At 40.9% G+C, this 21,955-nt stretch overlaps 1 protein-coding gene across 3 annotated transcripts in view; it reads left to right on the forward strand.

The window, feature by feature from the left end:
- The window catches only part of ctnna2 (catenin (cadherin-associated protein), alpha 2), a 1,304,830-nt gene that overhangs the window by 165,325 nt on the left and 1,117,550 nt on the right, over positions 1–21,955 (forward strand). For all 3 annotated transcript variants that reach the window (XM_072254800.1, XM_072254802.1, XM_072254801.1), the window contains exon 6: positions 977–1,243. In XM_072254800.1, the coding sequence (XP_072110901.1) occupies positions 977–1,243 (267 nt within the window). The remainder of the gene's footprint in view (positions 1–976; positions 1,244–21,955) is intronic.

Genomic DNA, 21,955 nt, shown 5'->3' on the forward strand with positions numbered 1-21,955 from the left:
GGAATCAGTATCCATTGAACAAAAGTCTTTACAACTCATCCTTTATAAATTTGCTACAAGTCAGATCTTTAACTCTGCACATCGGAAAGACATGTCATGTTTTTTTTCAGAAGATTGGGAAGTTTATATTAAAAAATCTAAAAAGATAATAGAGCGGGAAATTAGATTAAGAGAGTAAACTATCTAAAGCTATGAAAATAGTTTGTACAAGTATATATGAAAAGAAGGGTTAAAGTGAATGTCATTTCTTTAGAGGTGAAGGTGAGAAACTAAAAGTGGGAAGTACAAAATATTCTTATGTCTGTTCCTGTAGACACTAAGCCATCTCAACGATAGAAAATTGGGGGCAAGATGGACATGTGAATCCAAAACAATCATAATCATTAGAGAAAACATGCTAAGATGACTACCTGCTGACATGTACTTTGCATCAGTGGGCTGCATCTTAAATTTTTAAAGAAGTGGCTACAGAGATAATGGATAGAGTCATGATCTTCCTAAAGAAACAGCCCCAGAAGTTCAGGACACCATAAATGTAACGTCAGCTCTTTGTCTTGCTTTGTTGGACTTCTCTGAAGTCCACTGACAGAGTACCACCAGCATGCCATTTCTCAGAATTTAAACTGAGTAAGCTCTCTATGGTACCTGCTATAGTTTCAATTTGTATGGATTCAACAACTACATTTTTGGTAAATTAAGATAATTGGATTTAAAAGAATGTAAATAAACACTTCCTAATGTATAAATATATTTATTTATTGTGTTTAAAATATAATAATGTATTTCATAATTAATTTTGAATGGTTAAAGTTGCTTGGAACAGTGGATTCATTGTAATTCAAGGTGTATCTGTTGGACTTACAAGTAGAAGTTCAGACCTCATCAATTTAGGTTCAATGAGAGGAAGCTTATCAGTTTGTTGAGCTTTCCCAATGATATTCTGGTCTTTCTTTGTCTTGCATGTTTCCAATTGCAGGAGTTGAAAGATCTCCACTGCAGGGATGAAATGGCAGCTGCTCGAGGTGCTTTGAAGAAGAATGCTACAATGTTGTACACTGCTTCCCAGGCATTCCTCCGACATCCTGATGTAGCTGCCACCAGAGCTAACCGAGATTATGTCTTCAAGCAAGTACAAGAGGCTATTGCTGGAATTTCAAATGCAGCCCAGTCTACTTCAATGACTGATGACAAACATGGACAGGTTGGGATTGGGGAACTTGCTGCAGCTTTGAATGAATTTGATGTGAGTACCTTTGACATTATGTTTATCATTTTTGTGGCCAAAACAGTTGGTCAGTTGCTATATGAAAACACTGGGGGCAGATTTTCATCCTCACTAACAAGGCATACAATTTTCTGCTCTTAATGCGATGTGTTCAGTTTTCAGTCCTTTTATAACAATGAAATGAGAATGTTGTAGGTTTTCTGAAAGCTTGTCCATCCAATAATAATCACTTTTACAGTGTAAGCTATCGATGTCTAGATTTTCAAAAAGCTGCATAAAGTATTTTTTTTCTGCTTTGGAAAATTAGATGTGTTTTTGCAAATTTTCGTTTAACTTTATGCTATTGTGGAGAGAGTGAGATTCTGGGAAGGCAGTGCTAAACCCTCAACCCATATTGGAATCTGAAGGTTTTATTAAATCATTGCAATCACGGTACTTAAATGTATTAAGTAATTTTTAGTTTTTGATTTAGTGATTACAAATTCCAGGACTGAGGGGAAGAAAGGTCTCTGGTTTAGACATGTCATTTTCATGGTGAGATTGAAGTTGCATTCTTATTTTTCATTCTGTCCTTCACATGCCCAAGATTATACTCTGAACATAGTAAAGTGCAGCACAGTAACAGGCTCTTTGTCCCTCAGTGTTTGCATTGACCTTGATGCTATTTATACCAATCCCTTTGGATTCAATACTTGATCAAAAATTCTGACTTTTTTTTACCCGTGAAAATAATTTGGATTTTCTTAACCCGGTGCAATTTCTTTCCCTTTCATTAAAATACAACTTAAACATCCTTATTATCAAATTTAACTGTAGTTTTTTTTTGAAATGGGATTTACTTGAACTCAATTCAAAAGCAGATTTTAAAAAATTAATACAATTTAGTTTTGCTGAAAAAAGTCCCTTTCCCATTATAAGGAGAACTTCGATGGTTTTGTGGTTGTGGCTTCCAAATACATTTTTAAAAATGCTGTAAGTAATCAGTAGATTGGGGAATTACTTAGGCGGAGAGAGAAACTTATGACCTGAAATCAGAGCCCGAGATCAGAACCTGAAATATTAATATTCCTCTCTGCACAGATAATGCCTGATTTTTAGTATTACCAGCATTTTTTGTTTATATTTCCAAATTTTTGCATCTACACTAGATTGCTTTTAGTTTTTAAACTTACTTTTCCTTTCTTATAGTATATCCATTTTAGTCTTTAGATCACAAGAAACTCCATTAGTTTTAATAATGTGCAGCATTGTTTTCTCTGTGATGGAGGGAATGGGTGAGATATATTCTACACACATATATCTTAAGGTGAAATATTTGTTTGAGTGCATTAAGCCAGATTATTACAATTGTGTAATAGTTTGATCACAGGAAGATACTTGCGATTGTAGATGCTTTTAAATCTTCCATTTAAAGATTTTTAATTGAAAATCCCATCAAGTTACATTTTTCAGGCTATCTGATTGCAGTTTCAGAGTTGTCATCTTTGACCTAAGTTCAAGTTATACAGGCTTGTTAATAGGAAATAAATGGAGGAGGAATTATTGATTTTATAATCATAGCAGTTTCTTGGGCCCTGAATATAAAAGGCAACACTAATAAATTATGGCATTTTCTTCACAAAGTAACCTATGTGATCAATTTCAATTTTGAAAAAAAGGCTAGTTAAAGAAGTGAGGATCAAATAACCCAGTAAACTAATTAGTCCTAGCCATTGCAACATTAACTAGCTTTGTCAGCTTCTAATCTGTAAATTGTTAAGAACATAGACCACTGTGTTGTGTGGTGATAGGGAAAGAAAGGTTTCATTGTTTAGCTTAGATTTATAATTCTGGAAGGGGGGGGGGTCCCTGTAAAGCTAAGTTAATATTGGGATCTTCTTTGGTTTGGCTATCAGTGGATCAGCTTTAGAATGTGTGGCATCTGTCACGCCTGGTTCATTGGAAAAGGATGACTTGTTCTTATGCCATTCATGATAAGAACCGAAGAACATTTTATAATGTTAAGTTGCTCTGTACTAACAAGCTGAAAATGAATATGATGAATGAGAGTCTTGGTACATTTTTCCACATCTGCAATGGCAATACGCACGTAAGGTCATTGCTCATTAAGTTTAGAGCATCTTTAAGCAAAGTCTATAGTTGGGAGGCCTTAACGATTTTGTAATATTTACTGTGATAGTGACTATAATTAAATCATTAATCTATACAGCGCAGTGATCATTCAACCTATTGTGCTGATGTCAACTCTGAAGTTATTAATCAATTCGTCTCACTTACCTTATTTTCCTTTAAAGGTCTGAAATTTTCACATCTTCAAATACTTTAGCCAGTCTCTCATCTTTTATAATTATGCACAGTATAATTTCTTTCCATGTTATCTCTCTATTGTTAACTATCATAATCTTCATAACTATATATTTTTTATTTATTGCATCAAACTTCGTCTATTTGTTGGAGTACCACCATGGCTGAAAAAGATGTATTCTTCTCCAGAGTACTAATGAATGAGAGCTGTTTTGTAGTTTGGCCTTTTAGCTTTGTTACTAGTGTAGAGATGGGAGAAGGATGAGAGGAGAGGATGAAGAGATGTTAAGACATGTCTGAAAGGAAGGAGACAGACAATGGTTGAACTAGCGATATTGCAAATTATCCCCGTGTGAAGATTATTTCCCCATGGATACATGTGAAACTGTGCCATACTTAGCCCTTGTTTTCTTTGTTGCTTTATCTTTTTAAAAATAATACATTATCTCATTGTACCTTCCAAATGCATCATTTTGCAATCCAGCATTTCAGTATTAACTTCCATCTTCTGTGAAATTGCATGTTTGATAAGAACTCCGCTGTTTTTGAAATATCAAAATCATTGCTGAAGGTAACTTGATATTTGTTTTTTTCAATTTAATACTTTAAATTGCTGTGTTCATTCTTTGAAAACAACTGCCATCTACTGGTAAACTAAAGGCAGTACATTTATTTCAATGCTGTTATTTTTGAGTAAGTTTTTCAGTTAAATTGTTTGAACAAGACTTGTAGAGCTAGTTTTGTTACAAAGTTGTATTGAACACACAGTCAGCAATTCTTGATATCTACTCAGTCTGGCACCTTTGGCTTAATTTGTCTTAAGCTAACTGTGTTCCCCAGTGAACTGGTCCCAACAGCTTGTGTTTATCCCATAGCCCTCTGAACCTGTTCTATTCATGTATTTATCCAGATGACTTTTAAACTTTGCTAATAGGCCTGCCACAACCACTATTTCTGGCTTTTGCATGAAGAAGCCGTGCTTGATGTCCCTTTTAAATCTTTTACCCCTGATTTTAAACCTATGCCCTCTTGTTTTTAGCACCCTGTCCCTAGTAAAAGACTAGATGCTTTCACCCTGTCTGTTTCCTTCACGATCTTATATACCTCTATCTGGTCACTTCACAATCTCCTATATTCCAGGGAATAAAGTCCTAGTCTACACAATCTCTCCTTGTAACTCAGGACGCAAGTCTAGACAACATCCTTGTAAATCTTTTCTGCACTCTTTTTAGTTTAATAACATTGTTGCTATAGTAGAGTGAGCAAAACTGTGCACAATACTCCAAGTGAGGCCTCACAAACATCTTGTGTAACTGCACGTATCTTTCTAATATTTATATTCAGTGCCTTGACTGATGAAGGCCAGCATGCTAAATACCTTCTTCACTATGCCATCTACAAAGCTCTCAGTGAAGGATACACTTGCACTTCATCATCCTTATGTACAGAAAGCTTCTCCAAGATACTAATATTCACTACATAAGTTTTAGTCTGGTTTGATCTCCCTAAATGCAATACCTCACGTTTATCAGGATTGAAGGCCACTTGCTCACATACCTAACTGATTGAGATCTCCCTGTAATCTCTCATTGGCTATCAGTCTTTACAGACACCACATTCTATGTGAAACACTCTGCTGAGCAGGCTTGCATTTTTGAAGGAAGTCATAATTGAGATGTGTGACACATTCACATGTCCACAAACACTGGATTGGAATTGGTTTATTATTGTCACTTGTACTGAGATATAATGCTAAGCATGTCTTGCATAGCATTTATACAAATCAAAGTATTACAGTGCAATGAGCTAGAACAAGTTTTTTTTAAAAGTGCAAAATAAAAGTAACACCTACAGAGAAAGTGCAGTATAAGTAAGCAATAAGGTGCAAGATCACAATGATGTAGATTGTAGTCTACATTAGCATCTGTGATCCTTGCCCTTCTGTATGCATCTGAGACTTTATGAAAAAGAACCACAGCAAAGATAACACCAGCACAACTTCAACAAAAAGCTTCCAAATCCATTGGAAGGATAAGCAAAGCAAAGTCAGCATGTTCTATAAATCCAAGATCCCCAGCACAAAGGCTGTAATGTCCTAGTCTGTCCCTCCCTAAAGATAGTGGTAAAGAAGCATACTGGCATCCTTGTCTTCATCACTAGGGGCATGGTGTATAAGAGTTGCACGTTAAATGTTGTATACAGTTTTGTTGCCCCACTATAGCAAGGATGTGGAGGTTTTGGAGACATTTCAGAAGAGGCTTACTAAGATGCTGCCTGGGTTAGAGAGCAATAGCATCATGGAGTAATGGAGCATGGTATTGCATTGAATTGAATTGACTTTATTTCTTACATCCTTCACATACATGAAGAGTAAAAATCTTTATGTTACATCTCCATAACAGGCCATTCAGCCAACCGCAGCATCCTCCCTGCTAGTCCTAGTTGCCCAAGTTCAACCGAAGAATCTTCCAAGCCCTTACAAATATATCTATCTAAATGCCTCTTAAATGTTAATATTGTACCTGCATTGACCACTTCTTCTGGCTCCTAATTTAAGATACTCAGGACCCATTGTGTAATGAGTTCCCTCTCGGGTATCTTTTAATCATTCTCTTCTTATTTGGTATCTGTGCCCAACAGTTTTATACTCCCCAAAGCTGGGGGAAAAAAACTATGATTGTCTATGATATTCATGCGTAGGCTAATTGAAATGGCTTCTTTGTTATGTTAACTGCTGAGAAAGTTCTCTTGCTAGTGGCTTGTTTGGGTTATATTATTGATAAGAGAGCAAATGACCAGTTGGGACAGATGTTATTCTTTCTTGTGTGTCTGTAAGCTATTGTGATGTGCGGGTTCTTGGGGCAGAAGGCGCGATGGGGGGAGAGAGAGTGGACACGGTGCTGTGAGCTGGCTAATGGGGTCGAACCCCGAACAGGAGTCTGAGGTCCAGGGTCTTCGGCGAGGAGAGGAGACAGAGACAGACTTGTGTGGAGCGTCTGGTCGACCACCGCGGTTGGCCGAAGTGGTCAGAGGGGATCGAAACGTGAAGAGAGGATCGTTACTAGAGCTCCAACTGTTTGTGCACGAAGAGATTGAACTTTGATAAGTTTGGCGCCTTTTATTTTCCTTTTATATTTTATCTCTTAATTATATGGTGCCAGTAATATCTATAAATTGCAATCAGTTAATCGTATATGGTGTTTTGTCTGTTATTTGGCAGGGTGGGGTACATCCCACAGCATCCACACAAACTTAATTACCCAGTCTGGCGGGGCTGAGGGCTATTTCCCGTAGACGACAACGAGTTGAGCGAGTCTGAGGCTTGCCGAGGGGCTACTAACTTATTTGAGGTCAACCCTTAACCCTTATTGCATAGTGAAAAGGAGAACTGCCTCCTCCAGTCAGGTGAGGCAATGAGTTGCAAAACTGCACCTGTTAAATAGATGGTCTTCTTTCTATTCCTTACTGTCCTAACCAAGGGTAGATGAAGGACCACAAACTGTTGTTTGTCCTGAATTTTGGAGTGTGGTGTTTCTGTAGGCAGTATAGGAAATAGATTGTCAATGGAGTGACGAAAGTGTGAATTAATATAGGATAGGGTAGCATGTGGATGTAATTGGAGTTATATTGTGGAAATGTTTGTGAATGTGTGTGTTAGTTAGTATCCAAACGTAGAGATTTCCTGACAAATTGAAGTCAATGAAATTCCCATCTTCGTGTTGGCTTGAAGCTGCTTAATTAGCAATTGCAGCTATGAAATTTATTATTAATGGCCTATTATCAAGAATTGATATTTTGAACAGTAAGAGACAGGAACAGTGAGAATTATGGATGGTAATTGTATTTTATTTTCTTTTACATAATATATTAAAATAAAGTGTAAAGATGAATTGCACTTTAAGAGTGTCCCTGAGGATTGAAAATTTGGAGAAGTGTTTTAAATCCAAAAATTATAGTATTTTAGAGATTATAAAGTATCAGTAAAAGTAATGTGAGCAATTTTGCAATTTAACTTGTTTAAAAATGCCTCTGTAAGGAAGATAATCTGTCATTTAAAGCTAGGATGTAAGAAGGAATTAAAAACACTTAGAAATATATGTTGAACAAAATTTGCTCATCTAGATTTGGACTTTGTTACTCAAGGGAATAGACTATTATTCACCTTATTTATGCTTCTCATAAATTGAAAACACTTCTATAAATTCACATCTTGGGGAGTCCAGGGAGGGGTAGCACCTCTGGGTAAGGGATTTGTCAAGTCCATTCTGGGGCAGCTCACTCACGTTTAGTACCCGTTGGACACTCAGTTCTAACCTGTGTCTACAAGTATCTGTTTGCATTTAGCAATGGCCACACCTGGTACTCCGCTTTGACAAATGGGCTAAACCAGGTGAGGGTACCCAGCGGCCTCATACCCTGGTGCAATAGAGACATGTCTGTCCTAGCATGCAAAGTCAACTCTGGCAGACTTGGCGAATGAGATTTGTAGAGAGATCCAATGGCCAGGAGGGAAGTTCTGTAATGCTCCATGGAAAACGAAAGGCGTGACAAGGTGCAGAAGATGTTATGCTCATCCACTGCAAACAAGGAAAACCCCAGTTTGTTCATACCACTGGACCCGGACTTCTGAGGTTGAGAGAGTGGAATTGCCTCAGTGCAATGGCTTTTCCAAAATGTTGGAAGAACTCAGCAGGTCAGGCAGCATCTATGAAGATGAATAAAAAGTTAACATTTTAGGCCGAATCTGATAGGAGAGGAAAGTGGATCATGGGAGTGGGGAAGAAATTACTGCAAGTTGGAAAAATTGATGTTCATGCCATTAGTTTGGAAGCTACCTAGATGGAATATGAAAACGCAAACAACAGGAATTCTGCAGATGCTGGAAATTCAAGCAACACACATAAAAGTTGCTGGTGAACGCAGCAGGCCAGGCAGCATCTCTAGGAAGAGGTGCAGTCGACGTTTCAGGCCGAGACCCTTCGTCAGGACTAACTGAAGGAAGAGTGAGTAAGGGATTTGAAAGTTGGAGAGGGAGGGGGAGATCCAAAATGATAGGAGAAGACAGGAGGGGGAGGGATGGAGCCAAGAGCTGGACAGGTGATAGGCAAAAGGGATACGAGAGGATCATGGGACAGGAGGTCCGGGAAGAAAGATGGGGGGGGGGGACCCAGAGGATGGGCAAGGGGTATATTCAGAGGGACAGAGGGAGAAAAAGGAGAGTGAGAGAAAGAATGTGTGTATAAAAATAAGTAACAGATGGGGTACGAGGGGGAGGTGGGGCATTAGCGGAAGTTAGAGAAGTGGATGTTCATGCCATCAGGTTGGAGGCTACCCAGACGGAATATAAGGTGTTGTTCCTCCAACCTGAGTGTGGCTTCATCTTTACAGTAGAGGAGGCCATAGATAGACATGTCAGAATGGGAATGGGATGTGGAATTAAAATGTGTGGCCACTGGGAGATCCTGCTTTCTCTGGCGGACAGAGCGTAGGTGTTCAGCAAAGCGGTCTCCCAGTCTGTGTCGGGTCTCGCCAATATATAAAAGGCCACATTGGGAGCACCGGACGCAGTATATCACCCCAGCCGACTCACAGGTGAAGTGTTGCCTCACCTGGGAGGACTGTTTGGGGCCCTGAATGGTGGTAAGGGAGGAAGTGTAAGGGCATGTGTAGCACTTGTTCCGCTTACATGGATAAATGCCAGGAGGGAGATCAATGGGGAGGGATGGGGGGGACGAATGGACAAGGGAGTTGCGTAGGGAGCGATCCCTGCGGAATGCAGAGAGAGGCGGGGAGGGAAAGATGTGCTTAGTGGTGGGATCCCGTTGGAGGTGGCGGAAGTTACGGAGAATAATATGTTGGACTCGGAGGCTGGTGGGGTGGTAGGTGAGGACCAGGGGAACCCTATTCCTAGTGGGGTGGTGGGAGGATGGAGTGAGAGCAGATGTACGTGAAATGGGGGAGATGCGTTTAAGAGCAGAGTTGATAGTGGAGGAAGGGAAGCCCCTTTCTTTAAAAAAGGAAGACATCTCCCTTGTCCTAGAATGAAAAGCATCATTCTGAGAGCAGATGCGGCGGAGACGGAGGAATTGCGAGAAGGGGATGGCGTTTTGGCAAGAGACAGGGTGAGAAGAGGAATAGTCCAGATAGCTGTGAGTCAGTAGGCTTATAGTAGACATCAGTGGATAAGCTGTCTCCAGAGACAGAGACAGAAAGATCTAGAAAGGGGAGGGAGGTGTCGGAAATTGACCAGGTAAACTTGAGGGCAGGGTGAAAGTTGGAGGCAAAGTTAATAAAGTCAACGAACTCTGCATGCGTGCAGGAAGCAGCGCCAATGCAGTCGTCGATGTAGCGAAGGAAAAGTGGGGGACAGATACCAGAATAGGCACGGAACATAGATTGTTCCTCAAAGCCAACAAAAAGGCAGGCATAGCTAGGACCCATACAGGTGCACATAGCTACACCTTTAGTTTGGAGGAAGTGAGAGGAGCCAAAGGAGAAATTATTAAGAGTAAGGACTAATTCTGCTAGACGGAGCGGAGTGGTGGTAGAGGGGAACTGATTAGGTCTGGAATCCAAAAAGAAGCGTAGAGCTTTGAGACCTTCCTGATGGGGGATGGAAGTATATAGGGACTGGACATCTATGGTGAAAATAAAGCAGTGGGGGCCAGGGAACTTAAAATCATCGAAAAGTTTAAGAGTGTGAGAAGTGTCACGAACATAGGTAGGAAGGGATTGAACAAGGGGGGATAAAACCGTGTCAAGGTATGCAGAAACGAGTTCGGTGGGGCAGGAGCAAGCTGAGACAATAGGTTGGCCAGGACAGGCAGGTTTGTGGATCTTGGGTAGGAGGTAGAAACGGGAAGTGCGAGGTGTGGGAACTATAAGGTTGGTAGCAGTGGATGGGAGATCCCCTGAGCGGATAATGTCGGTGATGGTGTGGGAGACAATGGCCTGGTGCTCCTTAGTGGGGTCACGATCGAGGGGTAAATAAGAGGAGGTATCCGCGAGTTTTCGTTGTGCCTCGGCAAGGTAGAGGTCAGTACGCCAGACTACAACAGCACCCCCCTTATCGGCGGGTTTAACTTACCACCATTCAGGGCCCCAAACAGTCCTTCCAGGTGAGGCAACACTTCACCTGTGCGTCGGCTGGGGTGATATACTGCATCCGGTGCTCCCGATGTGGCTTTTTATATATTGGCGAGACCCGACGCAGACTGGGAGACCGCTTTGCTGAACACCTACGCTCTGTCCGCCAGAGAAAGCAGGATCTCCCAGTGGCCACACATTTTAATTCCACATCCCATTCCCATTCTGACATGTCTATCCACGGCCTCCTCTACTGTAAAGATGAAGCCACACTCAGGTTGGAGGAACAACACCTTATATTCCGTCTGGGTAGCCTCCAACCTGATGGCATGAACATCGACTTCTCTAACTTCCGCTAAGGCCCCACCTCCCCCTCGTACCCCATCTGTTACTTATTTTTATACACACATTCTTTCTCTCACTCTCCTTTTTCTCCCTCTGTCCCTCTGAATATACCCCTTGCCCATCCTCTGGGTCCCCCCCCCCCCAGTCTTTCTTCCCGGACCTCCTGTCCCATGATCCTCTCGTATCCCTTTTGCCTATCACCTGTCCAGCTCTTGGCTCCATCCCTTCCCCTCCTGTCTTCTCCTATCATTTTGGATCTCCCCCTCCCCCTCCAACTTTCAAATCCCTTACTCACTCTTCCTTCAGTTAGTCCTGACAAAGGGTCTCGGCCTGACCTGCTGCGTTCACCGGCAACTTTGACGTGTGTTGATTAGATAGAATATGAGGTGTTGCTCCTCTAATCTGAGAGTGGTCTCATTGTGACAGAACGGAGGCCATGGACTGCCACGTTGGAATGGAAATGGGGATTTGAAATAAAATGGTTGGCAATCCCACTTTTTGTGAATTACGATTCTGAAAATTCTAGGAAATTTTAGAGTGATTACCAACTGCTCTTTATATTGCTCACCAGAATATACAATTAGCAATGGCGTTTTTCAATATATGTGACAAACAACAATAGTGCTTGCACTGATCCTTGTGGTACCACCACTGGTTCAAATCTCAAGTCAGAAAAATGACCACTCCCTCCTGTTTCCAAGCATATTTGGATGCAGTTTCCCAACACACCTTAGATCCCATGCTTTTTTTTTTAATCTTCAGGAGCAGCCTGCGATGAAGGACATCAACTTACTTAGTTCCCTCCTCAAAAATCTCAGTTAGATTTGTGAGCCAGGATTTCCCCAGTGTAAAGTTATGTTGATTCCTTATAATCAGCCCTTGACTTTCAAAGTGAAGCATTAATTTTTTTTCCAATAATTTCCCTACTACTGACATAAACCCTGTAGTTTCCTAGATTATCATTACATTGAATACAGAATAGTAGAGGACAGGAAGTGTTCCTTCACCCCCTGATGTTGTGCTGTAAATGGTAACTGTAAACCAATATGACTCCAGTTTCCTGCTACAGCAAGTTATAGGAGGAATCCAGAGCGCAGTGGAAATCTATTTGTTTGCAGGGAGAATTTGTGAATTTGAAATTCCACTGAAGGTCCAAATTGAATCTGATCACGAGTACATAATTACTCTTCACTTTAACAATGTACTTTTTCTTATATTTCTTTCTTGCCTTCACATGAACTTATTCTTCAAGGCCAACAGGACCCTCTGAACACAATTGGTTTTGGTCTTTTGAACGTAAAGGATTTACATTTATTTTAATGCTGGGAGCATTATAAGAAAGGTGGATGAGCTTAAAACATGGATTGATACCTGGAAGTGTGATGTGGTAGCTATTAGTGAAACATGGTTACAGGAGGGGTGTGATTGGCAACTAAATATTCCCGGATTTCATTGCTTCAGGTTTGATAGAATTGGAGGGACAAGAGGGGAGGTGTTGCATTGCTTGTCAGAGGAAATATTACAGTGGTGCTCTTGCAGGATAGATTAAAGGGCTTGTCTAGGGAGGCTATTTGGGTGCAATTGAGGAATGGGAAAGGTGTAGTAACACTTATAGGGGTGTATTATAGACCACCAAATGGGAAGCGAGAATTGGATGAGAAAATTTGTAAGGAGATAGCAGATATTTGTAGTAAGCACAAGGTTGTGATTGTGGGAGATTTTAATTTTCCACACATAGACTGGGAAGCCCATACTGTAAAAAGGCTGGATGGTTTGGAGTTTGTAAGATGTGTGCAGGAAATTTTTTTTGCAGCAATACATGAAGGTACCAACTAGAGAAGGGGCAGTGTTGGATCTCCTGTTAGGGAATGAGATAGGTGACGGAGGTTTGTGTTGGGGAGCACTTCGGGTCCAGTGATCACAATACCATTAGTTTCAATATAATTATGGAGAAGGATAGGTCTGGACCCAGGTTTGAGATTTTTGATTGGATAAAGGCTAACTTTAAGGAGATGCAAAAGGATTTAGAAGGAGTGGATTGGGACAATTTGTTTTATGGGAAGGATGTAATAGAGAAATGGAGGTCATTTAAAGGTGAAATTTTGAGGGTGCAGATCTTTATGTTCCTGTTAGGTTGAAAGGACAGGTTAAAAGTTTGAGAGAGCCATGGTTTTCAAGGGATATTGGAAACGTGGTTCGGAAAAACAGAGATATCTACAATAAATATAGGCAGCATAGTGTAAATGAGGTGCTTGAGGAATATGAGGAATGTAAAAAGAATCTAAATAAAGAAATTAGAAAAGCTAAAAAAAGGTATCAGGTTGCTTTGGCAAGTAAGGTGAAAATAAATCCAAAGGGTTTCTATAGTTATATTAATAGCAAAAGGATAGTGAGGGATAAAATTAGTCCTTTAGAGAATCAGAGTAGACAGCTATGTGTGGAGCCAAAAGAGATTGGGGAAGATTCTGAATAATTTCTTTTCTTTGGTTTTCACTAAAGAGAAGGATATTGAACTGTGTAAGGTAAGGAAAACAGGTAGGGAAGTTATGGAAACTATGATGATTAAAGAAGAGGAAGTACTGGCACTTTTAAGGAATATAGAAGTGGATAAGTCTCCGGGTCCTGACAGGATATCCCCTAGGACCTTGAGGGATGTTAGTGTAGAAATAGCAGGGGCTCTGACAGAAATATTTCAAATGTCATTAGAAACGGGGATGGTGCCAGAGGATTGGCGTATTGCTCATGTCGTTCCATTGTTTAAAAAGGGTTCTAAGAGTAAACCTAGCAATTATCAGCCTGTGAGTTTGACGTCAGTGGTGGGTAAATTGATGGAAATTATTCTTACAGATGGTATATATAATTATCTGATTAGGAACAGTCAACATGGATTTGTGCGTGGAAGGTCATGTTTGGCAAATGTTATTGAATTTTTTGAAGAGGTTACTAGGAAAGTTGGTGAGGGTAAAGCAGTGGATGTTGTCTGTACAGACTTCAGTAAGGCCTTTGGCAAGGTTCCACACTGAAGGTTAGTTAGGAAAGTTCAATCATTAGGTATTAATATCAAAGTAGTAAAATAGATTCAGCAGTGGCTGGATGAGAGACACCAGAGAGCAGTGGTGGATAACTGTTTGTCAGATTGGAGGCCGGTGACTAGTGGTGTGCCTCAGGGATCTGTACTGGGTCCAATGTTGTTTGTCATATACATTAATGATCTGGATGATGGGTAAATTAGATTAGTAAGTATGCAGTTAAGATACTAAGATAGGTGGAGTTGTGGATAATGAAGTAGGTTTCAAAGCTTGCAGAGAGATTTAGGCCAGTTAGAAGAGTGGGCTGAAAGATGACAGATTGAGTTTAATGCTGATAAATGTGAGGTGCTACATTCTAGTAGGACCAATCAAAATAGGACATACATGGTAAATGGTAGGGCATTGAAGAATGCAGTAGAACAGAGGGATCTAGGAATAATGGTGCATAGTTCCCTGAAGGTGGAATCTCATGTGAATAGGGTGGTGAAGAAAGCTTTTGGTATGCTGGCCTTTATAAATCAGAGCATTGAGTATAGGAGTTGGGATGTAATGTTGAAATTATACAAGGCATTGGTAAGGCCAAATTTGGAGTATTGTATACAGTTCTGGTCACCAAATTATAGGAAAGATGTCAACAAAATAAAGAGAGTACAGCGAAGATTTACTAGAATGTTACCTAGGTTTCATCACCTAAGTTACAGAGAAAGGTTGAACAATTTGGGTCTTTATTCTTTGGAGCATAGAAAGTTGAGGGGGGACTTAATAGAGGTATTTAAAATTATGAAGGGGATAGATAGAGTTGACGTGGAGAGGCTTTTTTCCATTGAGAATAGGGGAGATTCAAACAAGAGAACATGAATTGAACGTTAAGGGGCAAAAGTTTAGGAGTGACGCGAGTGGGAACTTCTTTACTCAGAGAGTGGTAGTTGTGTGGAACGAGCTTCCAGCATATGTGGTTGAGGCAGGTTCGATGTCATTTAAAGTAAAATTGGATAGCTATATGGACAGGAAAGGAATGGAGGGTTATGGGCTGAGTGCAGGTCAGTGAGAGTAGGTAAGAGTAAGCGTTTGGAACGGACTAGAAGGGCCGAGATGGCCTGTTTCTATGCTGTAATTGTTATATGGTTATATGGATCATGAAAGTTTAAAAAAACTTTTACCAAGTATTGTCATTGGATATTCTTGTCTGTACAGTGTTTCCCTGCTTTCCTGAGTGTTTCCTGTTACGTACCCCGTAATTGGGTTGCCAAACCAGCAGAAATGGATCACTCAGTTGGAGTCTGGATTACTGGAACTAAGAAAGCTTTATTAAAGAAATAAGCAACACAGTACTCTAATCAAAAGGATAATAAACGCAACAGTTCAGCAATGATAAACACACATGTACACAGAACTAGGATAACAGGACCAATCAAGCTCTATCGTCGTCTAGGGGTAAATGACCAGTTTCAAAGTGATGCAAAGTTCAGTTCAATTGAGTTCAGTTCAGTTCACAGTAATCACTGCCGTGGCGGTGGACAGCGGGAGGAAGGAGAGAGAGAGCGAAAACGAATGAATATTCAAAACAGCTTCCACACAGACCTTCGATATTCTTCGCAGTCAGCTTTCGGGCGAGCCCTTTGTAATGTCTTCTGAGGTCACCGACTGTGACCCCTCCGTTTCAGATACGATAGTTCCTCTGCAGTGAACCTGGCACCCAGGCAAGGGTGGACACACACCAGGTTCCCGCCGATCGTACCTTTCCACCCTCTGCGTCTACGGCTTGGTCCCGCGACCAGCCCTCCAAAAACTCCCACTGACTTGTGGGAGATGCACCGCTTCCAGGGTCTCGTTACCTCGGGGTGTCGTGTGTGTCCTGCCTCAGCGAACCTGTCCCTCTTTATCCCCCTGCTGGGGTATCGCCTGTCCATCACACTTCAAACAGTTCAGGGTTCAAACAGGAGCCGATCTTGACAGTTCTCAGACCAGTGTCTCCTTCCATTGCTCTCTCGTCGCTTCATTAACATTTCCAAATGCTGCTCCATTGTCTTCCTTACCTCTCTTTCTCCTGAAGACAGGTGGCAGATCAACTGTTGATCCCACTGGTGCCAGCACAGGACGGTTAACATCTTAGTCTATGTCTACTTTTTGTAACCCTCTCTCGTCACATTCCAGCTTTCACTTTTTTGCTTTTTGATTACTATTAAAGCGAAAAAGTTGACGTAATAGAGAGGGGAAAATAATTTTAATGCTTTTGTGAAGCTGTGGAATTTATTAGTATAGGCAGTGATTGGAGCAGATATCTTTATACTTTATTGTCTCCAAACAATTGATGCTAGAACATACAATCATCACAGCGATATTTGATCCTGCGCTTTCTGCTCCCTGGATTACAAATATTAAATATTAAAAATATTAAAAATTAGTAAACATTAAACATTTAAATTATAAATCCTAAATAGAAAATATAAAAATGGGAAGTAAGGTAGTGCAAAAAAACTGAGAGGCAGGTCCGGATATTTTGAGGGTGTGGCCCAGATCCGGGTCAGGATCCGTTCAGCAGTCTTATCGCAGTTGGAAAGAAGCTGTTCCCAAATCTGGCCGCACGAGTCTTCAAGCTCCTAAGCCTTCTCCCGGAGGGAAGAGGGACAAAAAGTGTGTTGGCGGGGTGGGTCGTGTCCTTGATTATCCTGGCAGCACTGCTCCGACAGCATGCAGTGTAAAGTGAGTCCAAGGATGGAAGATTGGTTTGTGTGATGTGCTGCGCTGTGTTCACGATCTTCTGCAGCTTCTTTCTGTCTTGGACAGGACAACTTCCATAACAGGTTGTGATGCACCCTAGAAGAATGCTTTCTACGGTGCATCTATAAAAATTAGTGTGGGTTTTAGGGGACAGGCCAAATTTCTTCAGTTTTCTCAGGAAGTAAATGCGCTGGTGGGCCTTCTTGGCAGTAAACTCTGCTTGGTTAAATTCAGCTTTCAAAAATAGTTCCATAAAATGGTTTAAAGAAAAGACAAAATGCCTGCTTTATTGTCAGTTATGTTGAGGTTCCTGAGTTTTTTGGTCATCTGGGTGGTATAAGATAGGAACAGTAATAGATAACTCAAGCTTGCCCCACTATTCATTGTGATCATGGCTGATTTGAAAGGATCTCTTCTTTTCTTCACCAGTGTGTTGTTCAGGATGGAATGTTTCAGTTACGAGGAGAGATTGGAGAAACTTGATCTGTTTTCCTTGGAGGAGAAGACATCAAGAGATAAAAGTCATGATTGAGGCATGTAATATTATGAGAAATGTAAACAGGGTAGAGAGCAGAAAACTTCCCCAAAATAAGACCCATGTAATAGATTTTGGGTAAGGTGTTAAGTGTCGAGGAAACTTGAAGGGGAAATTTTACTCAGAATGGTGAGAATGTGGAAGATATTGCCTGAGAGAATGATGTAAGTAAAAACCTTAATAGCATGTAAAAATGAGCTCTTGGATTGCCTTGGTATAGATGGGCATGAGCCATGTTCTGGAAATGAGATTCATTTGGATGTGAAGGATGACATGGTTGGCATGGGTGTGATGGGTCAAATAGCCTTTTTCCATGTTGTATTACACAAGAGTATAAAATATAGGAGGAGAATTAGGACACTCGGCTCATCAAGTGAGCTCCTTCATACCATTATGGCTGATTTATGATCCCTCCCAACACCATTCTCCTGCCTTCTCCCCATAACCATTGATGCTCTTATTAATCAAGAAACTATCAACCTCCATTTTAAATATACCCAACGACTTGACCTCCACAACTGTCTCAGGCAATGGATTGCACAGATTCACTACCCTGTGGCTAAAGAATTTCCTTCTAATCTCTATTCTAAAGGGATATCCCTTTATTCTGAGGCCCTGCCTAGTCACCCCTATGATAGAAAATGTTGTCTCCATATCCACTCTATACAAGCTTTTCAAGACACAGTAGGTTTCAATGAGATATCATTTCATTCTTCTAAACTCAGGTGGGTACAGTTCCAGAACCTTGGGCACTCTTCATACTTTTCATTCCTGGGGTCAATCTCGCGAACCTCCTCTGGACCCTCTCCAATGCCAGCACTCCCTTCCTAAATAAGGGACCCAAAACTGCTCTCAATACTTCAAATGCAGTCTGACAAATGCCTTATAAACCCTAAGCATTACATCCTTGCTCTGAAATTCTAGTCCTCTGAAAATGAATGATAACATTGCATTTGTCGTCTTCACCACTGACTCAACCTGCAAGATAACCTTTAGAACTCGAAGTCCCTTTGAACCTCTGATTTCTGAAAAGAAGTGGTTCCAACACATCCTTGTGGAACATCACTAGTAACTGGCAGCTAACCAGGTAAGGCTCCTTTATTCCCACTCCTTGCATTCTCCCAGTCAGCCATTCTTCTATCTCAGTAGTAATAATATGGTCATAGGATATATCAACACACATGTTAATTTAAAGGCCTGGTTTCTGTGCTTCTGTAAAAGTTATATGATAGTATTAAAAATTATTTTGTGAACATAGTGTTGGGATCATACATTTAATTTTTCAACACACATATAAATAGAATTATGGAAAATGATTGATATAGAAGGAAAACATTTGATAAGGAATGACCCAGCCTAATGCTAATTTACAGTACTGAATGTATTGCCCTGCTGGTCATGGCTCTTCAAGTACATTACAGATTGTTATTTTCTTTGCTTCCTGTGTTGTAAACTGGAGGAGTAGACCACCCACTGACTGTCAAATCAACTTAATTTTTTTTCCAATAAAATCAATGAAATGAAAATTACACACATTTTGTAAAAGATCATGATCGCTCAGTTAGAAAGCACCCCAGGCACAAAAAGTAGAAATTAAACAAGCTGTGCAAGTGAACAACTGATTGTTATGTACTTGATATCTCTCAGTATCCATCTTTAATCTGTTATTGCTGTCGTTAGGAAAAGATGTGTGTCCTGTAAACTAATTGTCAAAGGAAATTTGTCTATAATTAACCTTTATTTTTTCAGCCAGAGAGTAGTGATTCAGCTGTAGAGGCCAAGACATTGAATATATTTAAGGCAGAGGTTGATAGATTCTTGATTACTCAGGATATGAAGGGATACAAGGAGAAGACAGGAGATTGTGGCTGAGAGGGAAATGGATCAGCCACGAGGAAATAGCAGGGCAGACTCGATGAGCCAAATGACTTAATTCTGCTCCTGTATCTTTTGGTCTTAACTCAATCCACACATGTTCCAATAAGTTTAGTTGGATTTTTAACAAAGAAAGAAGTCAATTTTATATGCTCGGCTATTCCCAAGACATAGATCTGTAGAAATTGCACTGTGCCATTCTGTATATTTCCCACTAACCCATTTAGAAACATCTGTTTCTGTAAACATATGTTTTTCCCTTTTCCAAAATGATTGATACTTTTTGATTAAACTGTCCATTTCATGAGTTTTTTATGATGTACAATGTTGCCTATCGCCACTATAGGTGAATGGCAGATGCAATCTCAATGGCTCTCCGCACGGCTTTAGACCACCTGGACAACACAAAAACCTGTGTCAGGATGCTGTTCATTGACTATAGCTCAGCATTTAATACCATTATTCTCACAATCCTGATTGAGAAGTTGCAGAACCTGGGCCTCTGTACCTCCCTCTGTAATTGGATCCTCGATTTCCTAACCGGAAGACCACAATCTGTGCGGATTTGTGACAACATGTCCTTCTCGCTGACGATCAACACTGGCACACCTCAGTTGTGTGCTTAGCCCACTGCCCTCGTCTCTATATATACATGACTGTGTGGCTAGGCATAGCTCAAATATAATCTATAAATTTGCTGACGATACAACTATTGTTGGTAGAATCTCAGGTGGTGATGACAGGGTGTGCAGGAGTGAGATATGCCAACTAATGGGGTGATGCCATAGCAACAACCTGGCACCCAACATCAGCTCTGATTGTCAGTTCTGACAGGCTGCATCACTCTCTGGTATGGGAGAGCTACTGCACAGGACTGAAAGAAGCTGCAGAGGGTTGTAAATTTAGTCAACTCCATCTAGGGTACCAGCCTACCAAGTATCCAGGACATCTTCAGGGAGCTGTGTCTCAGAAAGGCAATGTTCATTATTAAGGACCTCCAGCACCCAGGGCATACCCTTTTCTCACTGTTACCATCAGGTAGGATGTACAGAAGCCTGAAGGCACACACTCAGCGATTCAGGAACAGCTTCTTCCCCTCTGCTATCTGATTTCTAAATGGACGTTGAACCCTAGGGGCACTATCTCACTTTTTTAAAAGTTTTTTGCACCTTTTTCATCTATTCAATATACGTATACTGTAATTGATTTACTATTTGTTATTATTTTTAAAATTTTATTTATTAGTATTATTATTTTTTCTCTTCTATGTTATGTATTGCATTGAACTGCCGCTGTTAAGTTAATGAATTTCACGTCACGTGCCGGTGATAATAAACCTGATTCTGATTCTGATTCTGATTTCCCCTCTAAGAAGCTATTGAGAAAACAGGCAATGCAAGCTTTATTGACTGGTTCAAAATTAAAATTCTAAACTTTGTATGTAGGTAGAACATAGAACAGCATAGAAACATAGAAAACCTACAGCACAATACAGGCCCTTCAGCCCACAAAGTTGTGCCGAACATGTCCCTACCTTAGAAATTACTAGGCCTACCTATAGCCCTCTACATTTCTAAGTTCCATGTACCTATCCAAAAGTCCCTTAAAAGACCCTATCATATAAGCCTCCACCACCGTTGCCGGCAGCTCATTCCACGCACTCACCACTCTCTGAGTAAAAAACTTACCCCTGACATCTCCTTTGTACCTACTCCCCAGTACCTTAAAACTGTGTCCTCTTGTGGCAACCATCTCAGCCCTGGGAAAAAGCCTCTGACTATCCACACGATCAATGCCTCTCATCATCTTATACACCTCTATCAGGTCACCTCTCATCCTATTCTCAACCTATTCTCATAAGGTATGCTCCCCAATCCAGGCAACAGCTTCGTAAATCTCCTCTGCACCCTTTCTATGGCTTCCATGTCCTTCCTGTAGTGAGGCAATCAGAACTGAGCACAGTACTCCCAAGTGTGGTCTAACCAGGGTCCTATATAGCTGCAACATTACCTCTCGGCTCCTAAATTCAATTCCATGATTAATGAAGGCCAATACATCGTACGCCTTCTTAATCACAGAGTCAATCTGCGCAGCTGCTTTGAGCGTCCTAGGGACTTGGACCCAAAGATCCCTCTGATCCTCCACACTGCGAAGAGTCTTATCATTAATACTATATTCTGCCATCATATTTGACCTACCAATCACACTTATCTGGGTTGAACACCATCTGCCACTTCTCAGTGCAGTTTTGCATCCTATCAATGTCCCGCCGTAACCTCTGACAGCCCTCCACACTATCCACGACACCTCCAACCTTTGTGTCATCAGCAAACTTACTAACCCATCCCTCTACTTCCTCATCCAGGTTATTTATAAAAATCACAAAGAGTAAGGGTCCCAGAACAGATCCCTGAGGCACTCCATTGGTGACCGACCTCCATGCAGAATATGACCCGTTTACAACCACTCTTTGCCTTCTGTGGGCAAGCTGGTTCTGGATCCACAAAGCAATGGCCCCTTGGATCCCATGCCTCCTTACTTTCTCAATAAACCTTGCATGGGGTACCTTATCAAATGCCTTGCTGAAATCCATAGACACTACATCTACTGCTCCTCCTTCATCAACACGTTTAGTCACATCCTCAAAAAAATCAATCAGGCTCGTAAAGCACGACCTGCCCTTGACAAAGCCATGCTGACTATTCCTAATCATATTATACCTCTCCAAATGTTCATAAATCCTGCCTCTCAGGATCTTCTCCATCAACTTACCAACCACTGAGGTAAGATTCACTGGTCTATAACTTCTTGGGCTATCTCTACTCCCTTTCTTGA

Source organism: Mobula birostris, chromosome 4 (assembly GCF_030028105.1).
Source record: "Mobula birostris isolate sMobBir1 chromosome 4, sMobBir1.hap1, whole genome shotgun sequence".
NCBI classification, from domain to species: Eukaryota; Metazoa; Chordata; class Chondrichthyes; order Myliobatiformes; family Myliobatidae; genus Mobula; species Mobula birostris.